Source organism: Lampetra planeri, chromosome 20, assembly GCF_965212315.1.
Source record: "Lampetra planeri chromosome 20, kcLamPlan1.2.h2, whole genome shotgun sequence".
Lineage (NCBI taxonomy): Eukaryota > Metazoa > Chordata > Hyperoartia > Petromyzontiformes > Petromyzontidae > Lampetra > Lampetra planeri.
Genome location: NC_136126.1, coordinates 12,571,878 through 12,596,253, shown reverse-complemented (window position 1 = coordinate 12,596,253; position 24,376 = coordinate 12,571,878). Strand labels below are relative to the sequence as shown.

The window sequence follows — 24,376 nt, the reverse complement described above, 5'->3', positions numbered from 1 at the left end:
CACTGACGGACCGAGCCTGTGAACCAAGCCAATTGAATCTACAAAGAATGCAGCCGTGGGTAGGGCTAACGGACTTGGGCCCCTCGAACCTATTGACCAGCCGGCGCTCTTCACACACGACGGCCTCTGCAAGCCGGACTCGGCGAGGATCACGCCTCAGCAGAGCGCGGGGATGGACTCACGCGGTAGTTTCCACATGACCTAACCAAGCTTGGAGGTGCTTCATTCGTCGCCTGATGACGGCTGCTTGCGTTGTGGCCGAAACGTCGTGAGAATTGTTTTATTATGTTTTATTTTTATTATTTTATTACTTCCCTTCTACGTGACTTTACCGAAAGAACCAAGAAGATGAATCCCTGCAGTCACGAAAGCTTTAAATCGAAATTTAACCGCCTCTACGGGGAGGGTTTCCACATAACTTTGAGATCCTTCAACAAGCTCCGGGATAAGAAGGCTCAGCTAATCGAGTCTCTCACCTTTCTGAAGAGATGCCGCGACTCTAAGGTAATACCAACCGCATTTACACTAACATCTGCTGCTGTAACTTCTTCTAATGCGAAACAAATTCTGTCTAGAACTAGCTTAGCTCTTATCTCAGAGAAAATCAGACTTACGCGGACCGAACTAGATCAGTTAGACAAGACACTCTACAAATCACACTTATCTTTGAGTGCAACAATGTCCACATCGGATTGGGAACATGTGGAAAAAATGACTGCCTCTTCAGCTGCCGCTATGTCGACTAAATGTAAGGACAACTTGATTTCCAAATTCAACCGCCTCTCAAACAAGAAACCGGACCCACACATTGAAAAGCTAGATGTTAACAAAGTCGTAATTAATCGCAGTAACAGTCCTATTTCTGAAGGTTTGAAATCCGTTTTAGCTAAAGGACTAAACTTTGCAGTCACACCTAGACACATACCAGTTAATGATATAATTGCTCGAGTAGATGTAGCTCTCAAGGGCTTGAGTCACATCGCTGCAGACGTAGCAAGATCTGAAATATCTGTAACCCTCAAAAACGCTAAGATGCCAGCTAGCAACATCAGCAAAGATGAGCGTTTTGAATTAGCTCAATTAAAAAAGAGGGATGACATTGTCATCCTCTCAGCCGACAAAGGCAATGCCACTGTCATCATGGACAAAATAGAATACAACAACAAAATTCAAGAACTACTCAACGATGGCAGCTATACAAAAATAAAAAGAGACCCCACCAACAGCCTCGTCTCCAAAACCAACAACATCATTTCTGCTTCAACCGCATTAATTGATCAGACCAAACAGTTCTCGTTGAAACCTTCGGCAGCCAGGCCACCAAGATTGTACGGCTTGCCAAAGATACATAAAGAAGATACACCTCTTCGTCCCATTGTCTCTACTATCAACTCCCCCACTTACAAACTGGCTCGTTTTTTGTCCGAAATCCTACGGCCTTTCACTGGAAAAACCACCTCTGCAGTACTAAACTCTACTGACCTGGTATCGACAATCAAGGGGATTGCCCTGTCCCCAGACGACCTGCTTGTCAGTTTTGATGTGGTTTCCTTGTTCACCAAGGTGCCTGTGCCTGACACCATCGCAATCATTGAAGACTTGGTTCATCAAGGACTGAATGCTGGGGTACCCCCCCTGGTGAGACACTGCTTAACCAATACATACTTCACCTGGAATGGAACCTTCTACAAGCAAATTGAGGGCACCCCAATGGGCTCCCCCCTATCTCCGGTTGTAGCCAACATCTTCATGGAGAAATTTGAGACGGACGCCATCCAGACTGCCACTCTACGCCCGACCTTATGGAAGAGGTACGTAGACGACACTTTTGTCATCTGGCCACATGGCCGGCCTGCTCTAGACCAATTTCTCGACCACATCAATTCCATACACCCAGCCATCAGATTCACCATGGAAGTCGAAAATGATGGCAAGCTACCCTTTTTGGATGTCCTAATCAAAAGGAGACCTGATGGTTCAATGAGCCACTCTGTCTACAGGAAAGCCACCCACACGGATGCTTATCTAAAACCGGATTCCCACCACCATCCATCCCAGAAGAATTCCCTCATCAAGACTCTATATCATAGAGCCCAATGCATCTCCGACCATGAACACATTTCCAGTGAACTCAAACACGTACGCCAAGCTCTTAAGGCTAATGGTTACTCCGACTACACAATCCGCAAAGCCATCACTCCAACCATCAAGAAGGATCCGGTTGAGGAGCCTTTCAAGACCATCACCTTACCCTACATTGCTGGGGTCACAAAAAAGATCTCCAAAATCCTGATTAAACACAAGATCCAGGTCCGATTCAACACAGTACATAAAATCCGTGATCTGGTACCGTCTGTAAAAGATGTGGTTCCAGACATACAGTACCCTGGTGTCTACAAACTAAGTTGCCTCTGTGGTAGCAGTTACATTGGGGAAACCAAACGACATGTCTCAGACCGCATCCGTGAACATAAAGCTGACCTGAAACACGGTAGGACAAACACCTCAGCCGTGGCAGATCACTGTTACAACTCAGTGGGCTCACATGACATTGACTTCTCCAAGACAGAGGTTCTCTGCAAGCCATCTGGCTATCATGAGAGATTCGTTCATGAGGCGATCCACATATACAAACACAGAGACAATTTTAACCGAGAAGATGGATTCTGGCTTAGCAATCACTGGAAGGACGTAATAAACCATTTCGATACACATTAGGGTGGGTAGAATAATACATAGTGTTATATTAAAATGTATAAGGTATAGAGTGGTTTATAGCAATACAGTATGTAATTTAATGTTGGGTTGGCCTATGGCAGTATATAGTACGGTATAGACGCGTGTGATGTAAGAGAATAAAGTTTAGATGGAAGCATATTATATAATTTTTTACAACGTAGAATGTTTTATGTATTACTTACTGTTAGTAACTCAGCTTATTGTAGAGTATAGTAAGTGTACTGATGATGCTATGTAGTTTATACTTTAGTTTGTTATGCAGTTTTTTACTTTAGTTTTTTTTACGTGGTTGTTTAGTAACTGCAGCTACATACTATTAACATTCCTTTCCTTTGTTAATGCTACCCCCCTCCCCCCCCTTTGATGCTGCTAATCCTGCATAATGCACGGGCATAGTATTGATTTGGAACCCCCCCCGCCCACCTCCTACGCATTTTCCATATGCTGAATTCCTCTTGATATGCAAATTATTTTATTTAGGCGCTCTTCTTCCCACCTCCCCCGGTCTAACCCAGCTTAAATATACGCTCCAAGCTTGGAGGTGCTTCATTCGTCGCCTGATGACGGCTGCTTGCGTTGTGGCCGAAACGTCGTGAGAATTGTTTTATTATGTTTTATTTTTATTATTTTATTACTTCCCTTCTACGTGACTTTACCGAAAGAACCAAGAAGACTAACTAAAACCATTAAACTATTAATCATTCTTAAATTATAATTTTATTTTACCAGGTAAGACCCACTGAGCTGTGTAGCTATTTTTTCAGAAGCGACCTGGCCACAAATGACAGCTCAATGGAGTGGCTTACCATCACGTGGAAATGTATAGCAGCCAAATACTCTAAACGCACGTTGATTCTAAATGTGGAGGGAAAAAAGGGAGAACCCGTAGAAAAATCGACGTGACCACGGGGAGAACGTGCAATCTCCAAAAATACAGGCGTCAGGGTCGGAATCAAGCCACTACCTCCTGTATACTAGGTGAGGGAGTCAACATCTCACCACCAAAACTTTTGCATTTGTGTGAAACATAGAAGTATATTTTACTGAGAGAGATAGTAGATGTATCCGGTACAAACCGAAATAACACGTTGGATTAAACATCTTGATTTAAAGCTTCCGTGACTGCAGGAATCCATACTCTTTGGTTCTTTCGGTAAAGTCACGTAGGTAGAAATAAAATAAAACAAATCACGACGTTTCGATCGCAACACAAGCAATCGTCATCAGGTGGGACAATTACAGCAAGACAAAACTGATAAAGTAGTTTTACCTCTTGCTGTAGTTGTCCCACCTGATGACGATTGCTTGTGTTGCGATCGAAACGTCGTGATTTATTTTATTTCTAACTACGTGACTTTACTGAAAGAACCAAAGAGTATGGGTTAAACATATTTCTTATCACATTTGCAATCATGGCAATGTGATTGAGTCACATCTCAAGTTACAAGGATTTCCCCATTTTTGTCTGAGCTCACATACGCTCTCGCTGGTTAGACGATTACGCCCTAACCGCCAACATCACAAAAAAACGACAACGGACATGAAACACTCACCGCGTGCTGACCGCTCACTTTATCTTTGGCAGTGCTGAAAACGAGCTGCGTTCTGTACTGTAAGACGTATTGCCTCTCTCTCTCAACGGACGGCGCTCCCGTGGCCGGCACCTCGCCGGGGAGCCGCGGCGCCGGCTCCGAGCGAAGGCTCGAGGCGGAATCTTCCGCCGGCACCGCCGCCACCGGCACCACCGCGCTGGACGGGCGCGGCGCCGGCCGCGTGCTCGCGGGAGGGGAGCGAGGGGGGTCCCGTCCGTGATCCGTCGTGCCATTGGGTTCCCCAGAGGCTGGGCTCACCCACAGGCTATCGTACAGTGGGTTTCGGAAGAAGAGTGACGGCTGCGCGGTTTTATCTGCCGCAAGGCTTTGTGGCTCTCTGTCGCTCGGTGCCCTTCTCTCCGGAGGCGTCTTTGCGAGCTGGTGAGGAGCGTTTACAAATCGCAAGGCCGGCTGTTGACACGTTAGGTGCCCGTGGTCCAGTGAGGGAGTGGTTTGAAGTTGTTCACGTGGCGCGTCACTGTGGGCGACAGAACCCCCTTCTGCTCCGTCTTCATCTGTGACGCTTCCTGCCGTGGCTGTGGAGGGAGGGTGGCACAGAGCAGACACCTGGGACGCGCCGCCAGAGCCGCCCGCGGCTGAGACTGCGGAGTTCAGATTGCGGCTGATGTCTTCCAGGATTTTGGCAAGCTGGCCCAGCGTGTCGTGCTCATCCTACAAGACAAAGGGTAACATGAAAGTGCCGTCGCAGGAGACAGATATCAGGGACGTACACAATAGGTAACGTTTCAGGCAATGGCCCATTTAAGACCACAGTATTATTGATGAATGCGTTGAGTTTTTGTTGTCTGTGCTTGCGCACCACTGCCAACACAGCAGCTGCATCACCAGATATTTCATCATCGAAATCGTAATTTCCCGGATTTTTGATGGGCTGATTGCACGGCCATATAAAAGCGACGGTGAAGAGTAATGCAGGTAACCCAGCCAAGAACCGATCCTCACAGTGGTCGGTCACATCACGCAGATTCTGTAAGATCGCAGATGGCGAAACGAATCTTAACTTGTATAAACAGCCAGAAAGCACCTGACCCTTATGTGTGTCACGTGGTGGTGGGTGCTGCACGCTGAGCGCTGGGGGCCTCGTGTGTCACGTGGTGGTGGGTGCTGCACGGTGGGCGCTGGGGGTCTCGTGTGTCACGTGGTGGTGGGTGCTGCACGCTGAGCGCTGGGGGCCTCGTGTGTCACGTGGTGGTGGGTGCTGCACGGTGGGCGCTGGGGGTCTCGTGTGTCACGTGGTGGTGGGTGCTGCACGCTGAGCGCTGGGGGCCTCGTGTGTCACGTGGTGGTGGGTGCTGCACGGTGGGCGCTGGGGGTCTCGTGTGTCACGTGGTGGTGGGTGCTGCACGCTGAGCGCTGGGGGCCTCGTGTGTCACGTGGTGGTGGGTGCTGCACGGTGAGCGCTGGGGGTCTCGTGTGTCACGTGGTGGTGGGTGCTGCACGCTGAGCGCTGGGGGTCTCGTGTGTCACGTGGTGGTGGGTGCTGCACGCTGAGCGCTGGGGGCCTCGTGTGTCACGTGGTGGTGGGTGCTGCACGCTGAGCGCTGGGGGTCTCGTGTGTCACGTGGTGGTGGGTGCTGCACGCTGAGCGCTGGGGGCCTCGTGTGTCACGTGGTGGTGGGTGCTGCACGCTGAGCGCTGGGGGTCTCGTGTGTCACGTGGTGGTGGGTGCTGCACGCTGAGCGCTGGGGGTCTCGTGTGTCACGTGGTGGTGGGTGCTGCACGGTGGGTGCTGGGGGCCTCGTGTGTCACGTGGTGGTGGGTGCTGCACGCTGAGCGCTGGGGGCCTCGTGTGTCACGTGGTGGTGGGTGCTGCACGCTGAGCGCTGGGGGTCTCGTGTGTCACGTGGTGGTGGGTGCTGCACGCTGAGCGCTGGGGGCCTCGTGTGTCACGTGGTGGTGGGTGCTGCACAGTGGGTGCTGGGGGCCTCGTGTGTCACGTGGTGGTGGGTGCTGCACACTGAGCGCTGGGGGTATCGTCTGTCACGTGGTGGTGGGTGCTGCACGCTGAGCGCTGGGGGCCTCGTGTGTCACGTGGTGGTGGGTTCTGCACGGTGGGCGCTGGGGGCCTCGTGTGTCACGTGGTGGTGGGTGCTGCACGGTGGGCGCTGGGGTCTCGTGTGTCACGTGGTGGTGGGTGCTGCACACTGAGCGCTGGGGGCCTCGTGTGTCACGTGGTGGTGGGTGCTGCACGCTGAGCGCTGGGGGCCTCGTGTGTCACGTGGTGGTGGGTGCTGCACACTGAGCGCTGGGGGTATCGTGTGTCACGTGGTGGTGGGTGCTGCACGCTGAGCGCTGGGGGCCTCGTGTGTCACGTGGTGGTGGGTGCTGCACGGTGGGCGCTGGGGGCCTCGTGTGTCACGTGGTGGTGGGTGCTGCACGGTGGGCGCTGGGGGCCTCGTGTGTCACGTGGTGGTGGGTGCTGCACGCTGAGCGCTGGGGGTCTCGTGTGTCACGTGGTGGTGGGTGCTGCACGGTGGGCGCTGGGGGCCTCGTGTGTCACGTGGTGGTGGGTGCTGCACTCTGAGCGCTGGGGGTCTCGTGTGTCACGTGGTGGTGGGTGCTGCACGGTGGGCGCTGGGGGCCTCGTGTGTCACGTGGTGGTGGGTGCTGCACACTGAGCGCTGGGGGCCTCGTGTGTCACGTGGTGGTGGGTGCTGCACGGTGGGCGCTAGGGGCCTCGTGTGTCACGTGGTGGCGGGTGCTGCACGGTGGGCGCTAGGGGTCTCGTGTGTCACGTGGTGGTGGGTGCTGCACGGTGGGCGCTAGGGGCCTCGTGTGTCACGTGGTGGTGGGTGTTGCACGGTGGGCGCTAGGGGCCTCGTGTGTCACGTGGTGGTGGGTGCTGCACGCTGAGCGCTGGGGGCCTCGTGTGTCACGTGGTGGCGGGTGCTGCACGCTGAGCGCTGGGGGTCTCGTGTGTCACGTGGTGGTGGGTGCTGCACGCTGAGCGCTGGGGGCCTCGTGTGTCACGTGGTGGTGGGTGCTGCACGCTGAGCGCTGGGGGTCTCGTGTGTCACGTGGTGGTGGGTGCTGCACGCTGAGCGCTGGGGGCCTCGTGTGTCACGTGGTGGTGGGTGCTGCACGCTGAGCGCTGGGGGCCTCGTGTGTCACGTGGTGGTGGGTGCTGCACACTGAGCGCTGGGGGTATCGTGTGTCACGTGGTGGTGGGTGCTGCACACTGAGCGCTGGGGGCCTCGTGTGTCACGTGGTGGTGGGTGCTGCACGGTGGGCGCTGGGGGCCTCGTGTGTCACGTGGTGGTGGGTGCTGCACGGTGGGCGCTGGGGGCCTCGTGTGTCACGTGGTGGTGGGTGCTGCACACTGAGCGCTGGGGGCCTCGTGTGTCACGTGGTGGTGGGTGCTGCACGGTGGGCGCTAGGGGCCTCGTGTGTCACGTGGTGGCGGGTGCTGCACGGTGGGCGCTAGGGGTCTCGTGTGTCACGTGGTGGTGGGTGCTGCACGGTGGGCGCTAGGGGCCTCGTGTGTCACGTGGTGGTGGGTGTTGCACGGTGGGCGCTAGGGGCCTCGTGTGTCACGTGGTGGTGGGTGTTGCACGGTGGGCGCTAGGGGTCTCGTGTGTCACGTGGTGGTGGGTGCTGCACGCTGAGCGCTGGGGGCCTCGTGTGTCACGTGGTGGCGGGTGCTGCACGCTGAGCGCTGGGGGTCTCGTGTGTCACGTGGTGGTGGGTGCTGCACGCTGAGCGCTGGGGGCCTCGTGTGTCACGTGGTGGTGGGTGCTGCACACTGGGCGCTGGGGGTCTCGTGTGTCACGTGGTGGTGGGTGCTGCACGCTGGGCGCTGGGGGTCTCGTGTGTCACGTGGTGGTGGGTGCTGCACGCTGAGCGCTGGGGGTCTCGTGTGTCACGTGGTGGTGGGTGCTGCACGCTGGGCGCTGGGGGCCTCGTGTGCTGCGTGCTGGGTGCGGCGTCTCTTACCGCGAGACGCTAGGTCGCCCGCTCGAGCACTGAGCTGCCGAGCCCCACTCCATTGTGTGCCGTGCCGACCTTTATAAGTGCTCGCTAACGGCGCTTGCCTCGAAAGTCTGTTAAGTGTGTGTGTTGTTGTTGTTGTTGTGTGAGCGTTTTGTTGCACACTTCACGTGGCGCCCGAGTACACCTGGCCTGGCACAAGTGCCGTGGTGACATCACCCGTAACTTTTTAGTTTTTATAGTTCATAGTTTACTTCGTGATGAATGCCTGCTCTTGTTGTTGTCGTGACATGCGGCACACGGCGGCAGGACATGGTGTGGATCGGTGCGGTGCGTGCCGCTCCATGTCGCGTACCTGCTTGGGCAGGGTGGTGTCGCTGAGCAGGGAGTGCAAGCTGCAGAGCTCCTGGGCCGGGTCCACGATGCCCTGCGGGGCGAGGGCGCTCGGATTGCCGCTCTCCTGGGACGTCTCCTCCAGGAACTGTTTCATGGGGCTCCACTCTCGTTCCAGGAAGTCGTTCATGAACGTCATGTAATCCTCTTTGGTCCCGAACCTGCATGCCAACGTACGACGCCACAACGTTTATCCTGGCTAAATGTTATTTTTGCAATAAAAACTCATTCGAATGGGCGATTGACGCCCCCCCGGTTCTCATAAATGAATGGCCGACCCCCGTCGAAAACCAAGACCGATGGGACAAGCTTTGTTGGCTTGAATATAAAAAAAATATCACCGAATAAAACAGGGGTCACGTAACTTATCAATCCTGAGAGCCAGCAATGTTGGCATATTCTAAGAACAGCTCGGGTTAAAATAACCACACGTGGCCTGAACACCTCCAGCACTGTGGAGGCAGTTAGGGTTGGTGGATCACACACGTGTTGTGACAGTCCCTTCCTGTAGGCGTCGAGCAAGAGACATACTCGAGTGCGGAGCAATCTCCACCGGCTCCAACTCCCTTCCCATGGGCATCGAGGAGGAGCTGTAACCTGGCTCGCCGGGAGAAGGCAGTAAAGGGGGAGTGTGGACTAATCTCCATGTGTTCCAACATCATGTGTGGACTGCACAGCAAAATGTGGACTCCACCTGTTCCGTCTGCATGGGATTGAGTGTTTCGCCCTCGCACGCGTGGGTTTTTTTCCAGGAGGCTCCGCTCTCCTCCCACATTGTAAAGACTCATTGATTGGCCAATAACACCTTCCTATATCAAAAATCGCAGAACTTGGGCAACTGTTGGTGCCTTCCTACGTGTCAGGGGCTCCTCCTCATGGCTCCGAGTCAACTTCTATCTCTAGGTGATGCGTTGAAAATTGACATTATTCACGACAGTTTGAACATGTAATTGGCTTTCGCAACCAAGATCCATAATAGAGTTTTTTTTGGGTTAGATCACGTAAATATAAACGTGTCGTTAAACCTGGCTGCTGAGGCTGGTTGTTGTTATCACCAGCGAAACGTCACGGTGCTCAAACTGTCAATGTTGCGGGTTCACTCTCCAACACACAACCAGTGTGCTGAACCAGTAACGAATTGGCACGTTTTGTTTACGTGACAAACCTTACTAATTGGCTGTGTCGAGTGGTGGCGGGTAAACGACACATTTATATTTACGTGATATAACCCGAAAAAAAAGCTATACTATGGTTATTATTTGCCATCATTGTGAACGCTGCTGATCCACGCCGCGAGAAGCCTCTACTCCCGCGTTGCGTGGCCACGCCACCTGGAGAAGTTGGCGAGGTTCTGGACGACCTTGGCGATGAGCGTGAGGGTGCGCGCCGTGCGCTCGTCGGGGTACTCCTGGCTCAGCCCGAAGAGGCTGGGGGACATGATGGCCGGGCACAAGAAGCGCAGGAAGAGCGACGCGCTGATGAGCCGCTCGCTGATCTCCGCTCGGCCCCGCGCCTCGCACAGCCTCCTCCACGACGAGAAGACGTCCCGCAGCTCGGCGGGGAACACGCTGCACCGCGCGCACAGAGACAAAGGTCCCCCGTAGAGCCTTCACAGTTTGTCGGGGCGAGTGCTGTTAGCGAGCTGCACCTATGAAGGCCAGGACGGCACACGAGGGGGTGGCTGGCCAGCACCACGCCCGACCGCCTTTGTCTCCCCAGTGGCGATGTTTTTCCGCACCGCACTGGGTACTTATTTGAGGCTGAGTCGACCGAGGGGAGGCCCAGGACCGGTTCAGATAATCGTGAGCGGGAATCAAACTCGGGTTGCCGGATTCATAGCGCAGCGCGCTAACCACTGCACCACCGCTCCCCACTACACACGCTACACGCACACACAAGGCGAGAGTGTGAGCGAACACCACACGGTGCACATCTGAAAACTGGTTCTGATTAGGCCTTAGACAGGTGCCTGGTGCAGGGCGTAAACATCAGCACTGGGGAGACAAAGGTGGCTGGCAGTGATGCTGCCCACACCACCCCGGCTTCGATATGTGCCGCCAAACAGCATGTGCCTCCACGGTCCATAAAGCCAAGTGAGGAAGCTTTGTATTTAAGCAACAGAACTGAACTTTTATAGGATATAAGAAGCAGAACCAGAATATGTATTTATACTGGAGGAATCCGATGAGCTATCAAGCTTTTTCACAGATGTTCAGTCGGGGCGGGTAAGAACATTACAACAACAAACAATACATAAATGTGATATTAGTGCAAGGTACAATAAAGGTAAACAAATCACCCAAACACATACAGATGAAACTAAACCAACCCCTTCAGACCTTTAAATCCAGGAGCATGTGGCAAATGTTTGGCGTTACGTGAATGGAGGTTTTCCGATTTGAAAATACGGAATAAAATGTGGAAAATCAACATCGTTGGAGAAGTTGCTATTTTTCTTATTACCCTGGCGCTTGTTTACCCAGGAAAGCCTCATCGAGTCTCATGACTATTTTAGGAGAACCATGCCAAGTTTTCAAGGTGCGGGCCAAAATGTTCCTAAGCGTGAAACCCATTTGAGTAATTTTCAGGAAATTGTTCATCATTGGGCCAATACCAGTTACACTGTGGGGGGGGGGGGGGGGGGGTTAGCTGTGGGAGGAAACTGGAGAAACCCGGAGAAAACCCAAAGTTTGGAATTGAACCCAGGACCATTTTCCCATGAGGCATAAGTGTTACCACGGTGCCGCCCTACGGCCCCATAAACAGGGATGAGCAGTACATTGTGCTCGAGGGTGGGCAAGGTTACCGAGACCGTTATTTCTGAGCAAAACTCTTGAGTAGAATCTCTCGCGTGTATATCTCCCTCAATGTTTACGCGGAGTAAACGTGCACGCCACGCTCAATACAAACACTCGGACTTGGCCTGTCAACGTGCGTGGTGTGTTAGGATGCTTCCTCCACGTTGCTGCCAAAAGGTAGTGGGGCTACAACATCGGAGGTGCTTGAAAACCTGGCAACAGGATTTCACAAGTGAGCGTGGAAACTGACAGGGCTATGAGACGCAGGAAAAAACACATTTGAAGTGAAATCTGGACAACGTATCCATCACAAGACACGGCGCGGACGTGCCATTTATCACTGGCGACGGCGACCGCCGCCAGACTCTCTCAGCTGTGTTTTGTCTCTGTCGTTGATGCGAAATGGAGATGGGGGTTTTCGTGGCCAGTCTCCGCACACTGTGGACAAAACATACGGCGCAAACCGTGGCTTTTAAAGCAGCGCCCACCCCACTGGCGACGGGAGCGAGTGCGCTCACAGAGGTGGGCAGGAGAGCTCTGAGGGTGCGTGCAGCGTGTGCCGAGTGAGACAGAGGATGCCAGCGGTGTTCTCCTGCAGGAGATTAATATAATACAGTTGATCATCGATTATCCTGCTTCCAACATTATCCGGCGATCGGTACCGTGTGTGTGGCAAAAAATGTAGCTATGCTTGATTTCAGTGTTAAATATCATATACACTACATACAACTTAAACAATTAAATTACTGCACTATATACATTACCCCATGCAGTCTTTGAGATTGGAGTGGTCAATATGGTACAGTGAACACAGTTACTTGTTAAAGTAGGATATTTATTTTGTCTATGTGTATGTTTATTTATGCCAATTTCACATAGTGAACGAATTTAAAACACTAAAAACATACAACACCTAAAACATGTCATATAAGAATGTGCAATAATAAGCTATTTTAAATAATGATTCGTGATCATCTGGCATTTTTGAAAATCTGGTGCACCCTTCCCCCGACGCCGCTAGATAAGTCGATAATCTCCTGTAACAACGACAACAACAATAATAATGAGAGTGATTTTGTTTTCGACAGAGCGCCCTCCTTTATTGCCGGGGCATCTCAAGAGTGCCTTGAACGAGACGAGCGTTGCAAGGAGCTCACCTCGACGCACGGCAAGGGCGCTCTCAGCGACAGCTGTCCCAGTGCGGCACAAAGAGACCCAGCGCACGGGGTGGGGGGGGGGGGGGCCTGCCAGCGGGCATCAGTCTGCCGGCAGGTCGTGGGCGAGCAGCGACTTTGGGGTGGATCAGGGTTGGCGACTGGCGGTGCGACGTGAACAGGAGGTGGCTGGTGCATGGTGCAGAGGGTTCTGTGACGGGGTATTGGTGGCCGCTAGCGATGGCCGGTGAGGGGGCCCCGTGACAGTGTTCAATGTGGACGGTGGGCGGGAAGCAGGCGAGGGGGTCGTCGGTGTTTGTGGTCAGGGGAAGTGGGCGTGTGGTGGTGTCGGTGCGTGGTGGGGCGGGAGTACACGTGAGTGCTGTTGCCATGGTAGCGTGTGTGGTAGTGTAGGAGTTCTGGGTGCTGTTGCCATGGTAGCGTGTGTGGTAGTGTAGGAGTTCTGGGTGCTGTTGCCATGGTAGCATGTGTGGCGGTGTAGGAGTTCTGGGTGGTGTTGCCATGGTAGCGTGTGTGGCGGTGTAGGAGTCCTGGGTGCTGTTGCCATGGTAGCGTGTGTGGCGGTGTAGGAGTTCTGGTTGGTGTTGTCATGGTAGCGTGTGTGGTAGTGTAGGAGTTCTGGGTGGTGTTGCCATGGTAGCATGTGTGGTAGTGTAGGAATTCTGGGTGGTGTTGCCATGGTAGCATGTGTGGCGGTGTAGGAGTTCTGGGTACTGTTGCCATGGTAATGTGTAGTGGGATGGCAGTACTGCGAATAGTTGGAAAGTTTGGAACGTGGATAGAGAGTCTTTCTCCCCTGGGCCTGACGGCGGCGGCGGCGGTGGTGGTGGCGGTGAGGGCAGTGGACGCTGGTAGCAGTCAGACGGCTGCACTCACCCCATGGAGGCCATGATGCTCCTCGTGGCCTCGCTGCACAGCTGCACCAGGGCTTTCTGGTTGTGCTGCAGCTCCGACTGAGTGCATTTACTGGGGTCCACTTCACATTTAGTCCGTCTGCTGATGATGCCTTGCAGAAAAGCCCCTGCAATAAACACAAACGCACAGTTGAGGGGACAACATTCAATATCTTGTCGCTAAACAAGTCACGGCTACAAATCTCTCAGATTATCATTTTTTATATTCATTTACAATCTTGCGCATTTAAAAGAACAATGAGTCAGCACCCGCTGTGGGGTAATGCAAGAGCTGTCTTTCCCTCCCATCGTTGTGTTCGGGGCCATCTCCATCAGGGCTCCACTAAATTTTTCTCTTTGTCTCCACCACTCCTCACGAGAGCTATGGGCACCCCGGAGAGCACAGAATGCACATTGCAATGTCGTTGTGTGGAGAAGTTTCACATTTGTATCGTGACACCAGATTAGAAACGCGGTCACTGAGAAAAACAAAAGTGTGAAAATATGCCAGGCTGTAAAACCTCGAACACGAAAGCGCGAGGTAGCATGGGCGCGTTGCGCGCCAGTGTTTGGTGCGATAATTCACGAAGAAATGTGAATTTGGAAGATAAAACTGCTATTTTCATGCACATACAAAGACAAAGACTGCATGTATAGCCGATAACGGACTGTTGGGGCAAGTGCTGTTAGTGAGCACTTATGAAGGTCGGCACGGCACATGGTGGGGGTGGGTGGCCAGCACCACACTCAGCCGCCTTTGTCTCCCTAGTGGTGATGTTTACAGAGTGCACCAGGTATTCATTTGAGGCTGAGTCGGCCTCGAGGAGTCCCAGGCCCAGTTCAGATAATCGTCACTGGTGTTGGCCATGAGCGGGAATTGGACTCGAGTCACCAGGATTGTAGCACAGCCCGCTAACCGCTACACTATCACACAACTCTACAAACACACACCTACACATACACACAATACAAAGTTCCCCCATATAGCCATAACAGACTGTTGGGGCAAGTGTTGTTAGTGAGCAGCTATGAAGGTCGGCACGACATATGGTGGGGGTGGGTGGCCAACACCATGCCTGGTCGCCTTTGTCTCCCCACAGTGCTGATGCTGACACAGCACACCAGGTACTAATATTAGGTTGAGTCGACTTAGGAGAGGCCCAGCACTAGTTCAACTATTCACCCGCTGTTATTGGTTGCGAGTGAGATTCGAACTCGGGTCACCGGGTTCACAGTGCAATCCACTACCCCACTGCGCCACCGCTCCCCACAGTGCGTATCGTAAACAAAGGCACACGCATATTAACTGTATCGTGCACATTCACCAAGCTGCCCCGTGGCCTGGCTGCCGATGTGGCGGTGACGGCACGCGTACGGAGCCGGGCTTAATTTCTCACTCACTACAGATCTCGATGCTGCTCAGCTGGCCAGCTGTAGGCAATACCTGCGCGACATAAGGCACTGCCACTAGAGTACAAGGCATGCCTATCCGTAATAGTCACAACCCCCGGACGGTTCCAGCCGACGCGACGCACGGACACGAAGAGGTTGGCCAGGAGCAGGGCATGTTCGCGCATGGTGGCGGGGTTTGAGTGTCGAGGAAACAGGGCTGAGATTCAGGTCCCGGTACATATGTTATGGGAGAGATACAAATAAGAACAGCACCGAAACACAAAATGTGTTTTTATTCTATTGACGTAACATTAACTCCAGCCATTCTCCACCCACCACTGCATGAAGGCCTCCCCATGCCATGTTGGTCGTGTTTTTATAGATTTACCATACTTCACCACTCTGTTCCTTGTAGGCCGATTAAGAGGCGGGGATGGGGGGGGAGGAAGGCAGCAGCGGTTCTCAACGGTGCCGGATTAACCCATAGGCCCTCATATATCGTAGGCCCTGCACATTGAAGTAACAGCTGAGGGACGGCAGCACGGCCATCTGAAAAATGTTGCCTTAATATTATGATGCCATCATTCGAGACATTTCCACAGTTAAAGCTGGGAATTGTTTCGTCTGTTTGAAGAAATAAGTGTAGCGAGTGATATATGTTTGATGAATCTGTTTGAAGAATAAATAAGTGTAGCGAGTGATATACAGTTGATGAATTTACCTTGAGTCGAATACATTTGTTTTACTTTTACATGGGTAATAAATGTTTGACTTCATAATTATTTTTTAAAATATGGAATACAAACGTCGGCCCTTCCCTCCTATTAGCCATCGGCCCCTCATAGTCTTAATCGGGCCCTGGTCCTGACGTAACTCGCCGATGATGTAAACCACGGGCGGGAATGGAACACAGCATACCAGGTTCAAAGTAGAGCACACTGACCGCCACACTACCGCTCCACGCAATATTAACATTCTGCCATATCGAATTTTGGAAGAGCTTAGAACCTAAATTGAAGGACTTAGGATTCAACCAGCAGCAAACGGGGCATGGCAACAGTGGGGCTGACCCAGCACTTGGTGAAGGTACGGCTGGCCGACGAGGCGCAGGAACTGCTCCACGGACTTGCTGGCCAGGGTGTTCTGTCTGAAGAGGACGTCCGGGTCACAGCGCTGCACCTCCTCCATCACCAGCTCTGTCAAGAAACCCTGTGCAAGAGGAACGCAGCGGCGCAACCGCGATCCGTTTATGGGTAAACTCCGGAAAACACCCACGACTAAAACCACATTTATATTTCCGATGTACGAGGGGGTCAGTTATTTATGTGGGATGCTGCCGTGGTTGCCGCCTGTCTGGGTTTGAGCCACTCCGAGTGGCAGGACTTCATTTGTACGTGTAGTGTGTAGTTAACTATACGGTATTGATAAACCCAGGCTGACTGAGAAATAGGTCCGAGTTTGGTCAAAAGTGTAGAAGGTGGCCAACCTTTGTCTAAAGTTCAAATGCAGAACTTTAAACACCATCCGTAATTTTCTGTACGTTTCAAAGAGTACACTAGCTCGACGTTTGTGTATATTCCAGGCGAATAGAAAACGTGTTCAATTTAAAGTCTGGCAAACGTCGTACTTCTGTAATGAACTTAAACCTGTGGACGACGAGAAACCCCATCACTACAGAGCCACAAGTGCCGGCCGGAAAACAAACGGATTGAACTGTTGGTCCGTCGGTTGGTTAATTCACGACAACTTTTTCAGCTTTTGGTCTCAAGAAACAAAATGGCCACACTGCAGTTATTTTGCGTTGGTGGTCTGTACAAAGCTGACCTCTTTTTACACATACATTGCTGCGCATCTCTGCGTGTCACGACATCTACAGTACTCCTATAATTGTCGCTCATTGTCGGTCTGCCAGAGTGACTCTGCATGATTTCTGTGGCTCGTTATAGAGTGACTCTGTCTCCGGCAGCTGCTTGGCCGCTCGGCCAGGGTGCGCGGCGACGCCTGGGTACCGTGACCCTGCCGGCGGTGTGCAGGAAGCGCACGAGCGCCCGCGCCAGCTCCTCCTTGCTCTTGACGCCGAGCGCCGGCTCAAGCAGCAGGCAGAGCGGCAGGCAGCTGGCGCTCAGGAACTCGGCGAACTCCTTGTAGCGCTCCATGGGCAGGATGCTGAGCTGCTGGTGCCGCCACTTGATGCGCACTGTGGGCACCGCGCCCTTGCCCTTGCCGAGGTTGGGGGTGCTGAAGGTGTACCACTGCTCCACGAACTGGTGCCACTTTGTTCCGCTGCCCAGGGGTATGGACACCAGCCCCATGTAACTGCTCTTTCCCTTCCTGTGCTTGTCCTTGCCCTTGTACAGGGAAACCAAGACCTGCTTCACAGCGGAGAGGTCGCTGAATTCGAAGTTCTCGCCCCAGAAGACATCGGGCATCGTGCGCTTGCTGGAAGTTTGCGCACACGGCTGGTCGGCTGAGAACGAGATTTTACAGAAATATTCTCCGGTCCCAGGTAGGTCTCTTGCCTCAAGAATCCATAGTTTAAAATCATTTTTAATCCTCCTGGAATTGTTCTGTGTGAAACATACCAAAAAGTGGCATTAATAAAAATAAACATGTCACAGCTAAGCTAGAGGTTTATAAGTGCACAGCATAAAAAATATACAAACCATGAGCCGATGTGGAAACTTGCTTACCATCATACAGCACTGTAATGTCATTGTATGCACACCAGCAAATGCACCACATGCCAAATCGAGGGTTTAATTATTTATATAAAACTAAAACCATGCACTTGTTCATTGCCTTCTGGATACAATAAGTGTACACAACCCACACTGTAGAAGAAGAGGTGGTGACGTTTTTGGAGTTGGCGCAGAGTTTCAGAAGACTGAAATCCAAGTATACTGGAGATGCAGTAATGCACAGCGATTGTTCATCAGAATATTCTGATCCTTGAATACCACGAATGCCACTGCTGGTAAGCGTGTTTATATCGCACACATCGTCTATTTCGCGGTGTGGTGCCGCTGACCTCAGTGCAGCAGGCTTTCTGCAGGCTGCTCAGATGTTTCCCAGTACAGACGGTCCCCGAATTATGAACGCCCGACTTACGAACATCTGCACTCACGAACGGGCTTCCGCAAGATATTTATTTTTAAACCATCCGATTTGCGAGCCGAACTGCGGAACTATTTACATTGTTACACGCAAATGTACAATATTTCTTCTTATTTGTGAGTTTTAACGATGCTTCCCTTTTTCGTTGAACCTTAAACACATTTTATAACCCTGACCGTTTGTGCATTTAAACAGTGCATTGTGGTGTTCCGAGTTACGAACCGCTCTACTACGTAACGGTGGACGAAACATGTCCGTAAGTCGGGGACTGCCCGTATTGGCAATGAACACTGAGGTGCTGTGAGTGAGTGTTCCATGTGTACCGCTAAACCAGTGTACTCTGCGCTCCGTCGACGGAGCAGGAAGAGGTACATCTACACGAACGAACCCTCACGAAACCCTCTCGCCGTGGCCAGCAGAACTTGACGTTGGCGTTTAGCTCGTGTACATGTTGCTGCCATTCGCAGGGGTAGAATGGAATCTGCAAATTTCTACCTTCGCTGAAGAACTCCAGAGACTTCTATGGCGGTACTTAATATCAACATATATTTTGTGTTGAATTTAGAGTATTTATAACATATCGCTTCCATACTCTTAAACAGTAATTCATATATATTGTGTAGTACAGTACCTTGAGTGGGTTTTACATGGAATGCATGTGTTTCTATTGTAAATCACGTTATTGTTTCTTCACGCAACCGTCAGTCGACAAGTTTGGAGCTCACACATTGAGACCAGTGCCGTAAATTCCACATCACAAATCAGGTCATTGCGATACATCAATCATTTCACTCAAGGCCCGTTACAGATTGTACAGTGATTATCAAGTTACATAGAGATGGTCTCTTCGCATCTTGGGTGACATTATTTTTAAGATGGTTCCAGTGAAAATGTTTTAAAAAATTGTTGTAACTACTGAAATGTAGTATGATGCAATAGTTGAATGATCAATCACAAGGGACGAGTGTTTATTTGGTGCTTCGTTTGAGATTCCATACCTTGTCTTTACTGCTGTCATGATCCAGATCAGGGTTGTTATGCACGTTTGGCAGATAATCATAGGAACTGCTTCTGTAAAACAGAATCGTGTATTACAAGAAAGTCAAAGGTTGTCATGCAGCATCCTAAACCAACAGAATAGAATAAACGTCACACACACACACGCGATGCAGTCCGCTTTGACAGCGACAAAAATTAATGTAATATTTTTTTTACAAAAGGAAGCAAACTAGTTTGATACAAGATGAAACTATTATAGCAGCAGCAGCAGTAGCATGAACAGTGACCCTGAACAGAGTACATGGTAGAGGCAGGCGAGTGGTAGAGTCAGCAGTGGACACTTGTTGTCTCTTACTCCCCTAACCTTACTCACCCCGGGAAGGGGAACATCCCCTTATGGAGGGCCAAACAGGACTCTGAGATACCATCGAGATGCAGTCACACATTGACACACATCCTAACGTTATGTAGTAACACTGCAGAAAACATATTAAATATGTACGTATGTCGAACTACTTTCGCACCGCACGTAGCCAACCGTGCTAATCGGAGGTGCGGGATCACTTCTGCCGCGCTCATGCGGCGCAGCGCCCGCCCTACGCTCACTAATAGAGCCGACATATCTGGGTGAGAGCTCCAAAGTACACACGCGATTAGGTTGCTCGTAGTGACGGACGAACATCGCCCGTGAGCTTGTTTTGAAGAGAAAGGCCTCGTGGCCACGGGCCAGATGAAATAAAAGTCACGGGTCGCTTCTGACCCACAGGCCATGAATTCCCCCAGCGCTGAGATAGAAAGGACATTGAGTCAAAGGGTCAGGCAGATGCAGACCACATTTGTGTGGGCCACAAGTAGGGATGGGACACTGAGAGACAAACAGAGATACAGTTGATCATCGTTAATCCGGCGCACGATTATCCGGCTGCTTCCAACATTATCTGGTGGTCCCGGGCCGGTCCGGCGAAACCGCAAAACCACTCCAAAGGCTGTAACCAGTCCGGCGATCGGCACCATGTGTGTGACAAAGAAAGTGGCTATGCTTGATTTCAGTGTTAAATATCATATACACTACATTATACACTACACACAACTTAAACAATGAAAATACTGCACGTATATACATCACCCCATGCAGAGTCTTCTAGATTGAAATGTTATGGTACAGTAAATACGGTAACTTTTTAAAGTAGGATGTTTATTTTTGTCTATTTGTATGCTTATTTATGCTGTCACATAGTAAACACGTAAAAAAAGACACATAGAAAAATGTGCAAATATAAGATATTTAAAATAATGATGATTTGTGATTATCCGGCGTTTTTGAAAATCCGGGGCCCCCTTCCCCCTGAAACCACCGGATAAATCGATGATCGACTGTCGAACACTCCATGTTTCTCATGAAAACATCAATGTGTGCTAAGAGATTGAAATGAAAACATCGGGTGTTTTCGGATGTATTTATTTCATACACTAATTATATCCATAAAAGGAGTCATAATGGCTTGGTTTATTTTGGCCACAGGTCATAACCCCATTGGGCAATGAACTTTCATTTTCAATGAGGACCTTATCACAATCATAGAAACCTGGTAACACAAAAAAAATGAAGAAAACAATGCTGATTGCCAAATAAATTATGTAATCATAACTTCGCAAACCCAATATAAATGATAGCTTTAATGAAAAGTGATTCAAAATAACTCCTCATTAACTCATCAGCCCTGCACAGAATCAATCCATATTGCATCGTCACATTGAAGAAAGCCACAAAAATCATGCACCTACTAATTAAAAAAGCAATCTGCTTAATTCACACATCTCTTCCTCCACATAAACCATACAGGCATTTTTTACACATCCCATAGACCACACAGTCTTGCGGGAGTGCATAGTTTCATCATCATTGTCTCAAAGCAAGAAAGCTCTGAATCGGTTGACATTCATTGCCTTATCAGCAGAGTCAGGAATCCTTGAACCAATTCTGGTGATCAACAAGATGTTGATAGGCAATTACCCATCGGCTGGGTATGGGTCCTAGTGTGACGTAAAACGAAATAATACACAACACAAATGAATCATCAGCGTCGTTGTGATGGCTGATGGGATGTGTACAAGTACTTTTTAATTTCCCATGTGTAGGAACAGATACGGGATGTGGAGGCGGTGGCAGATTGCTTGGTTATTTATTTTGTTACTTATATTATCTTCACAGCAACATCATGAGCAACGTTGTGGAAAAATATCAGTCAACAGATGCAGCCAAAATGCCTCCTGCACATACATGTACAACGTGGTTCCAAAATAAACACCACCTAAAAAAAGACCCAAACATCATCGCAACTCCTCCTGGCTTTGAGATTCCTCCTCCTCGTCGCAGGCAATGGTGGAATCATCAACCGCATGAGAACACCAAGAGGCCGATGGGCCCATCTCCTTCGTGAATGGAAATTTTACAAGCCACAGGCGTGTGGGTTTGCATGGCCACAATCAAACTACGGACCATATAGGAAACCCATAGAGACTCATAGATACATAGAGAAACAGAGAAATGGTATCCATAGAGACTCATAGAGATACATTGAAGACCAGCCACAGGAGCGTGATTGTGGACATGCAACCCAAACTATGGATGGTTTAGTATGCTTCATTGCTATACAAAATAATGTAATAGTCTATGGGCAATGAAAGTCTGTGGGCCATAGAGTAAATCACTGTAGTCTGTATTCAAAGGCGCCATTTAGACCCGAGTGGCCTACAGAATTGCTCGCTCACATTAACAACGGACTGCATGGTTACAGTGGAGCGCAAATTGTAACTCACATGTCCAGGTGCCAAGAACATAACTACCCGAACTCTCTCCTTGAAGCCCTCTCATCGAGGCGAGCAGATCTCGACATTGGCATTTAGCTGCTGAACATATTGCTGGCATAATACGCAAGAGCAGAATTTAATGGCTTCATATTTAGTCACTGACATGCGCTGTATGAGTGTTCACATCTCATGCCCCACACACCACGTCACTGACCTTGGCTTGTGTTTGAACCAGTCGTACACGTTGGAGCAAATCATGAACTTGGAGAGTGCTTTCAGGGTCCCAGATGAATCTTTCCTGTCTTGTTCCAGCATAACCTGCATGCAGCAAGCCAAGTGTAACCAGGAGAGCGCCCAAGAGTGACCGCCGTGGTCACCAAAAGTACATCAGCAAAGCTAAATTAAGTAACGTTTCGTAGTGAAACAAATAGAAATCAGACCACAAAACAACCGCGCCACCTAAGAAATCGAACATCTTGCACAAACACAAATCAATGTTCAATAATATAAGTTCCATTTGGTGCAGGTTGGCTCGGGCAGATTCTTTTTAGACCGATTATAGTACATTTACAACATTAAACTACAGAAAGATTAAACAGATTTCGGGTGAATTTTATACTTGGGCTTCCACGATCGTGTTGGCACAATACTGATGCTTTACACACAACAAAGACAATCAAAATGAGAATCTCAGTTGTCACGCTGAGATGATGATGATACTGGATGTAATCTCCAGCGAAACGTCCAATAAAACTCTCAAAATGCTGTTTGCCTCTCAACTTTCCTCCGGTTTTTTTCCTGATAAACCAAATTAATCTATTTAAATAATTGCCCACGTGGTTCTGTCGGGTGGTGGAGGGGTGTAAGTTAGGAAATCGTTATTATACATGCACGATAACCTACCCCAAAATAAACTAATTGTGAATCAGCTGTGGAGTGAATGTGGGTCACTCTACAAGATTCTGCCCGCTCTGGTTGAGTTGGCAACCTGATCAAACACAATTTGAATCTTGCACTCGAACGTAAACAGACGAGGGTGGCACATGAGGAGTCATCACACATCCCAGAAGGGTGGGGGAGGAGGCACATGGGAAGGAGGGCATCGTCGCCGGTATGTAATTAAGGCTCTCAGTATTGAACAAGACTGGAGGAGTTCAGGAGTTAAAGAATGTTCATGAGGAGGACACAACAACGCTTTGTGAGAGGGGAGGCGGTGACTTGTTGACACAATATGTTACGTGCTGCGGCGCAAAACCATAACCCAACAACAAAGTCCTCAACACAATCCTAGATCCATAACAGAGCTTTTTGGGGTTATTTATTTACGCGATCTAACCCCAAAACCCTCTATTATGGATATTGGTCGCGAAAGCCTTACGTGTTAAACTAACAATCCTAGATGTTAACACTGTGGCTTTAAAATAGAAGTCTATGACAGGTGACGTTTCGGGCAACGGCCCTTCTACACAGCACACGGAGAGGCCAGAACAAGGACCATTGGCCGAAACGTCGCCGATGAAGTATCGTCTCTTTCAGGCGACGCATGCGGAGGAGCGGTGGGGGTCTGTGCCGCCAGAGTTCCTCTCCCGCTCGCCAACACCGCCCGAGGCGCCTCAAGCGAGTTGCCTCAAACATCACTAACAGCCCAGCGGCCTCGGGGAGACAAAGACGTCCGGGCCGGGGGGCGAGCCACCTACCCATCCACCCCCATCGCGTGCCACACATCGGTTGCTGCTGCTCCACGTCTGACAGCACTTGCCCCAGCAGTGTGTCGCAGGCTACACGGGGGACCTTTGCCTTAACGCGGGCTGCTGCTGCCGCTGAAGACGCCGCGGGGCGCTGTGCCGCCTCCTCCTCGCCTAGCGACCCCCCCCCGCACCCCCCCGCACCTCCCCATACCCCCCCCGCACCCTCCCCCTGTACCGCACCACCCCCCGCACCCCCCCCCCCCGCGGCTCCCACAGGGGGTGGGGGGCTCGTGACGTCATCACCCGAGGCGGACGGGTCATTGCACAACAACGACGGAGGGGGGGCGAGGGGGGGGCGAGCGGGGGGGGGGCGAGCGGGGGGGGGGGCGAGCGGGGGGGGGGCGAGCGGGGGGGGGGGCGAGCGGGGGGGGGGGCGAGCGGGGGGGGGGGCGAGCGGGGGGGGGGGCGAGCGGGGGGGGGGCGAGCGGGGGGGGGGGGCGAGCGGGGGGGGGGGCGAGCGGAGGGAGTCGCGGAACGAACTCGGGACGCATCTTCTTTGTTGGTTCTTTCAGTAAAGTCACGGAGATAGGAAATAACAAAGTTAAATAATAAAATATTTTTATTCAAAATAAAATAATGGTTTTACTTGTATTATTGGTATTACTTTTATTTTATTATTTTCTATTTACGTGACTTTACCGAAAGAACCAAAGACGATTAATTCCCACAGCCGCCGTGGCGGCCCCGCGCGCATGCGCAGTGGCGACTCTCGTCCCCGCCTCTCTTGGCCACGTCACACTTTGTTGTTATTGTTGTGTTATTGTTCTTGTGTTA

At 51.0% G+C, this 24,376-nt stretch overlaps 1 protein-coding gene across 10 annotated transcripts in view; it reads right to left on the bottom strand.

The window, feature by feature from the left end:
- Positions 1 to 24,376, bottom strand: part of LOC144724457 (disabled homolog 2-interacting protein-like) — a 48,162-nt gene that overhangs the window by 4,230 nt on the left and 19,556 nt on the right. For 8 of the 10 annotated variants that reach the window (XM_078603600.1, XM_078603605.1, XM_078603597.1 and 5 more), the window contains 8 exons: positions 22,069 to 22,172; positions 19,043 to 19,115; positions 16,940 to 17,497; positions 16,001 to 16,139; positions 13,522 to 13,666; positions 10,004 to 10,240; positions 8,635 to 8,833; positions 4,293 to 5,003 (listed from right to left, as the gene is read on the bottom strand). In XM_078603600.1, the coding sequence (XP_078459726.1) occupies positions 4,293 to 5,003; positions 8,635 to 8,833; positions 10,004 to 10,240; positions 13,522 to 13,666; positions 16,001 to 16,139; positions 16,940 to 17,497; positions 19,043 to 19,115; positions 22,069 to 22,172 (2,166 nt within the window). Of the gene's footprint in view, positions 1 to 4,292; positions 5,004 to 8,634; positions 8,834 to 10,003; positions 10,241 to 13,521; positions 13,667 to 16,000; positions 16,140 to 16,939; positions 17,498 to 19,042; positions 19,116 to 19,416; positions 19,646 to 22,068; positions 22,173 to 23,551; positions 23,666 to 24,376 lie in introns of those variants that run through there. The other 2 variants (XM_078603607.1, XM_078603608.1) reach the window with 2 other exon arrangements.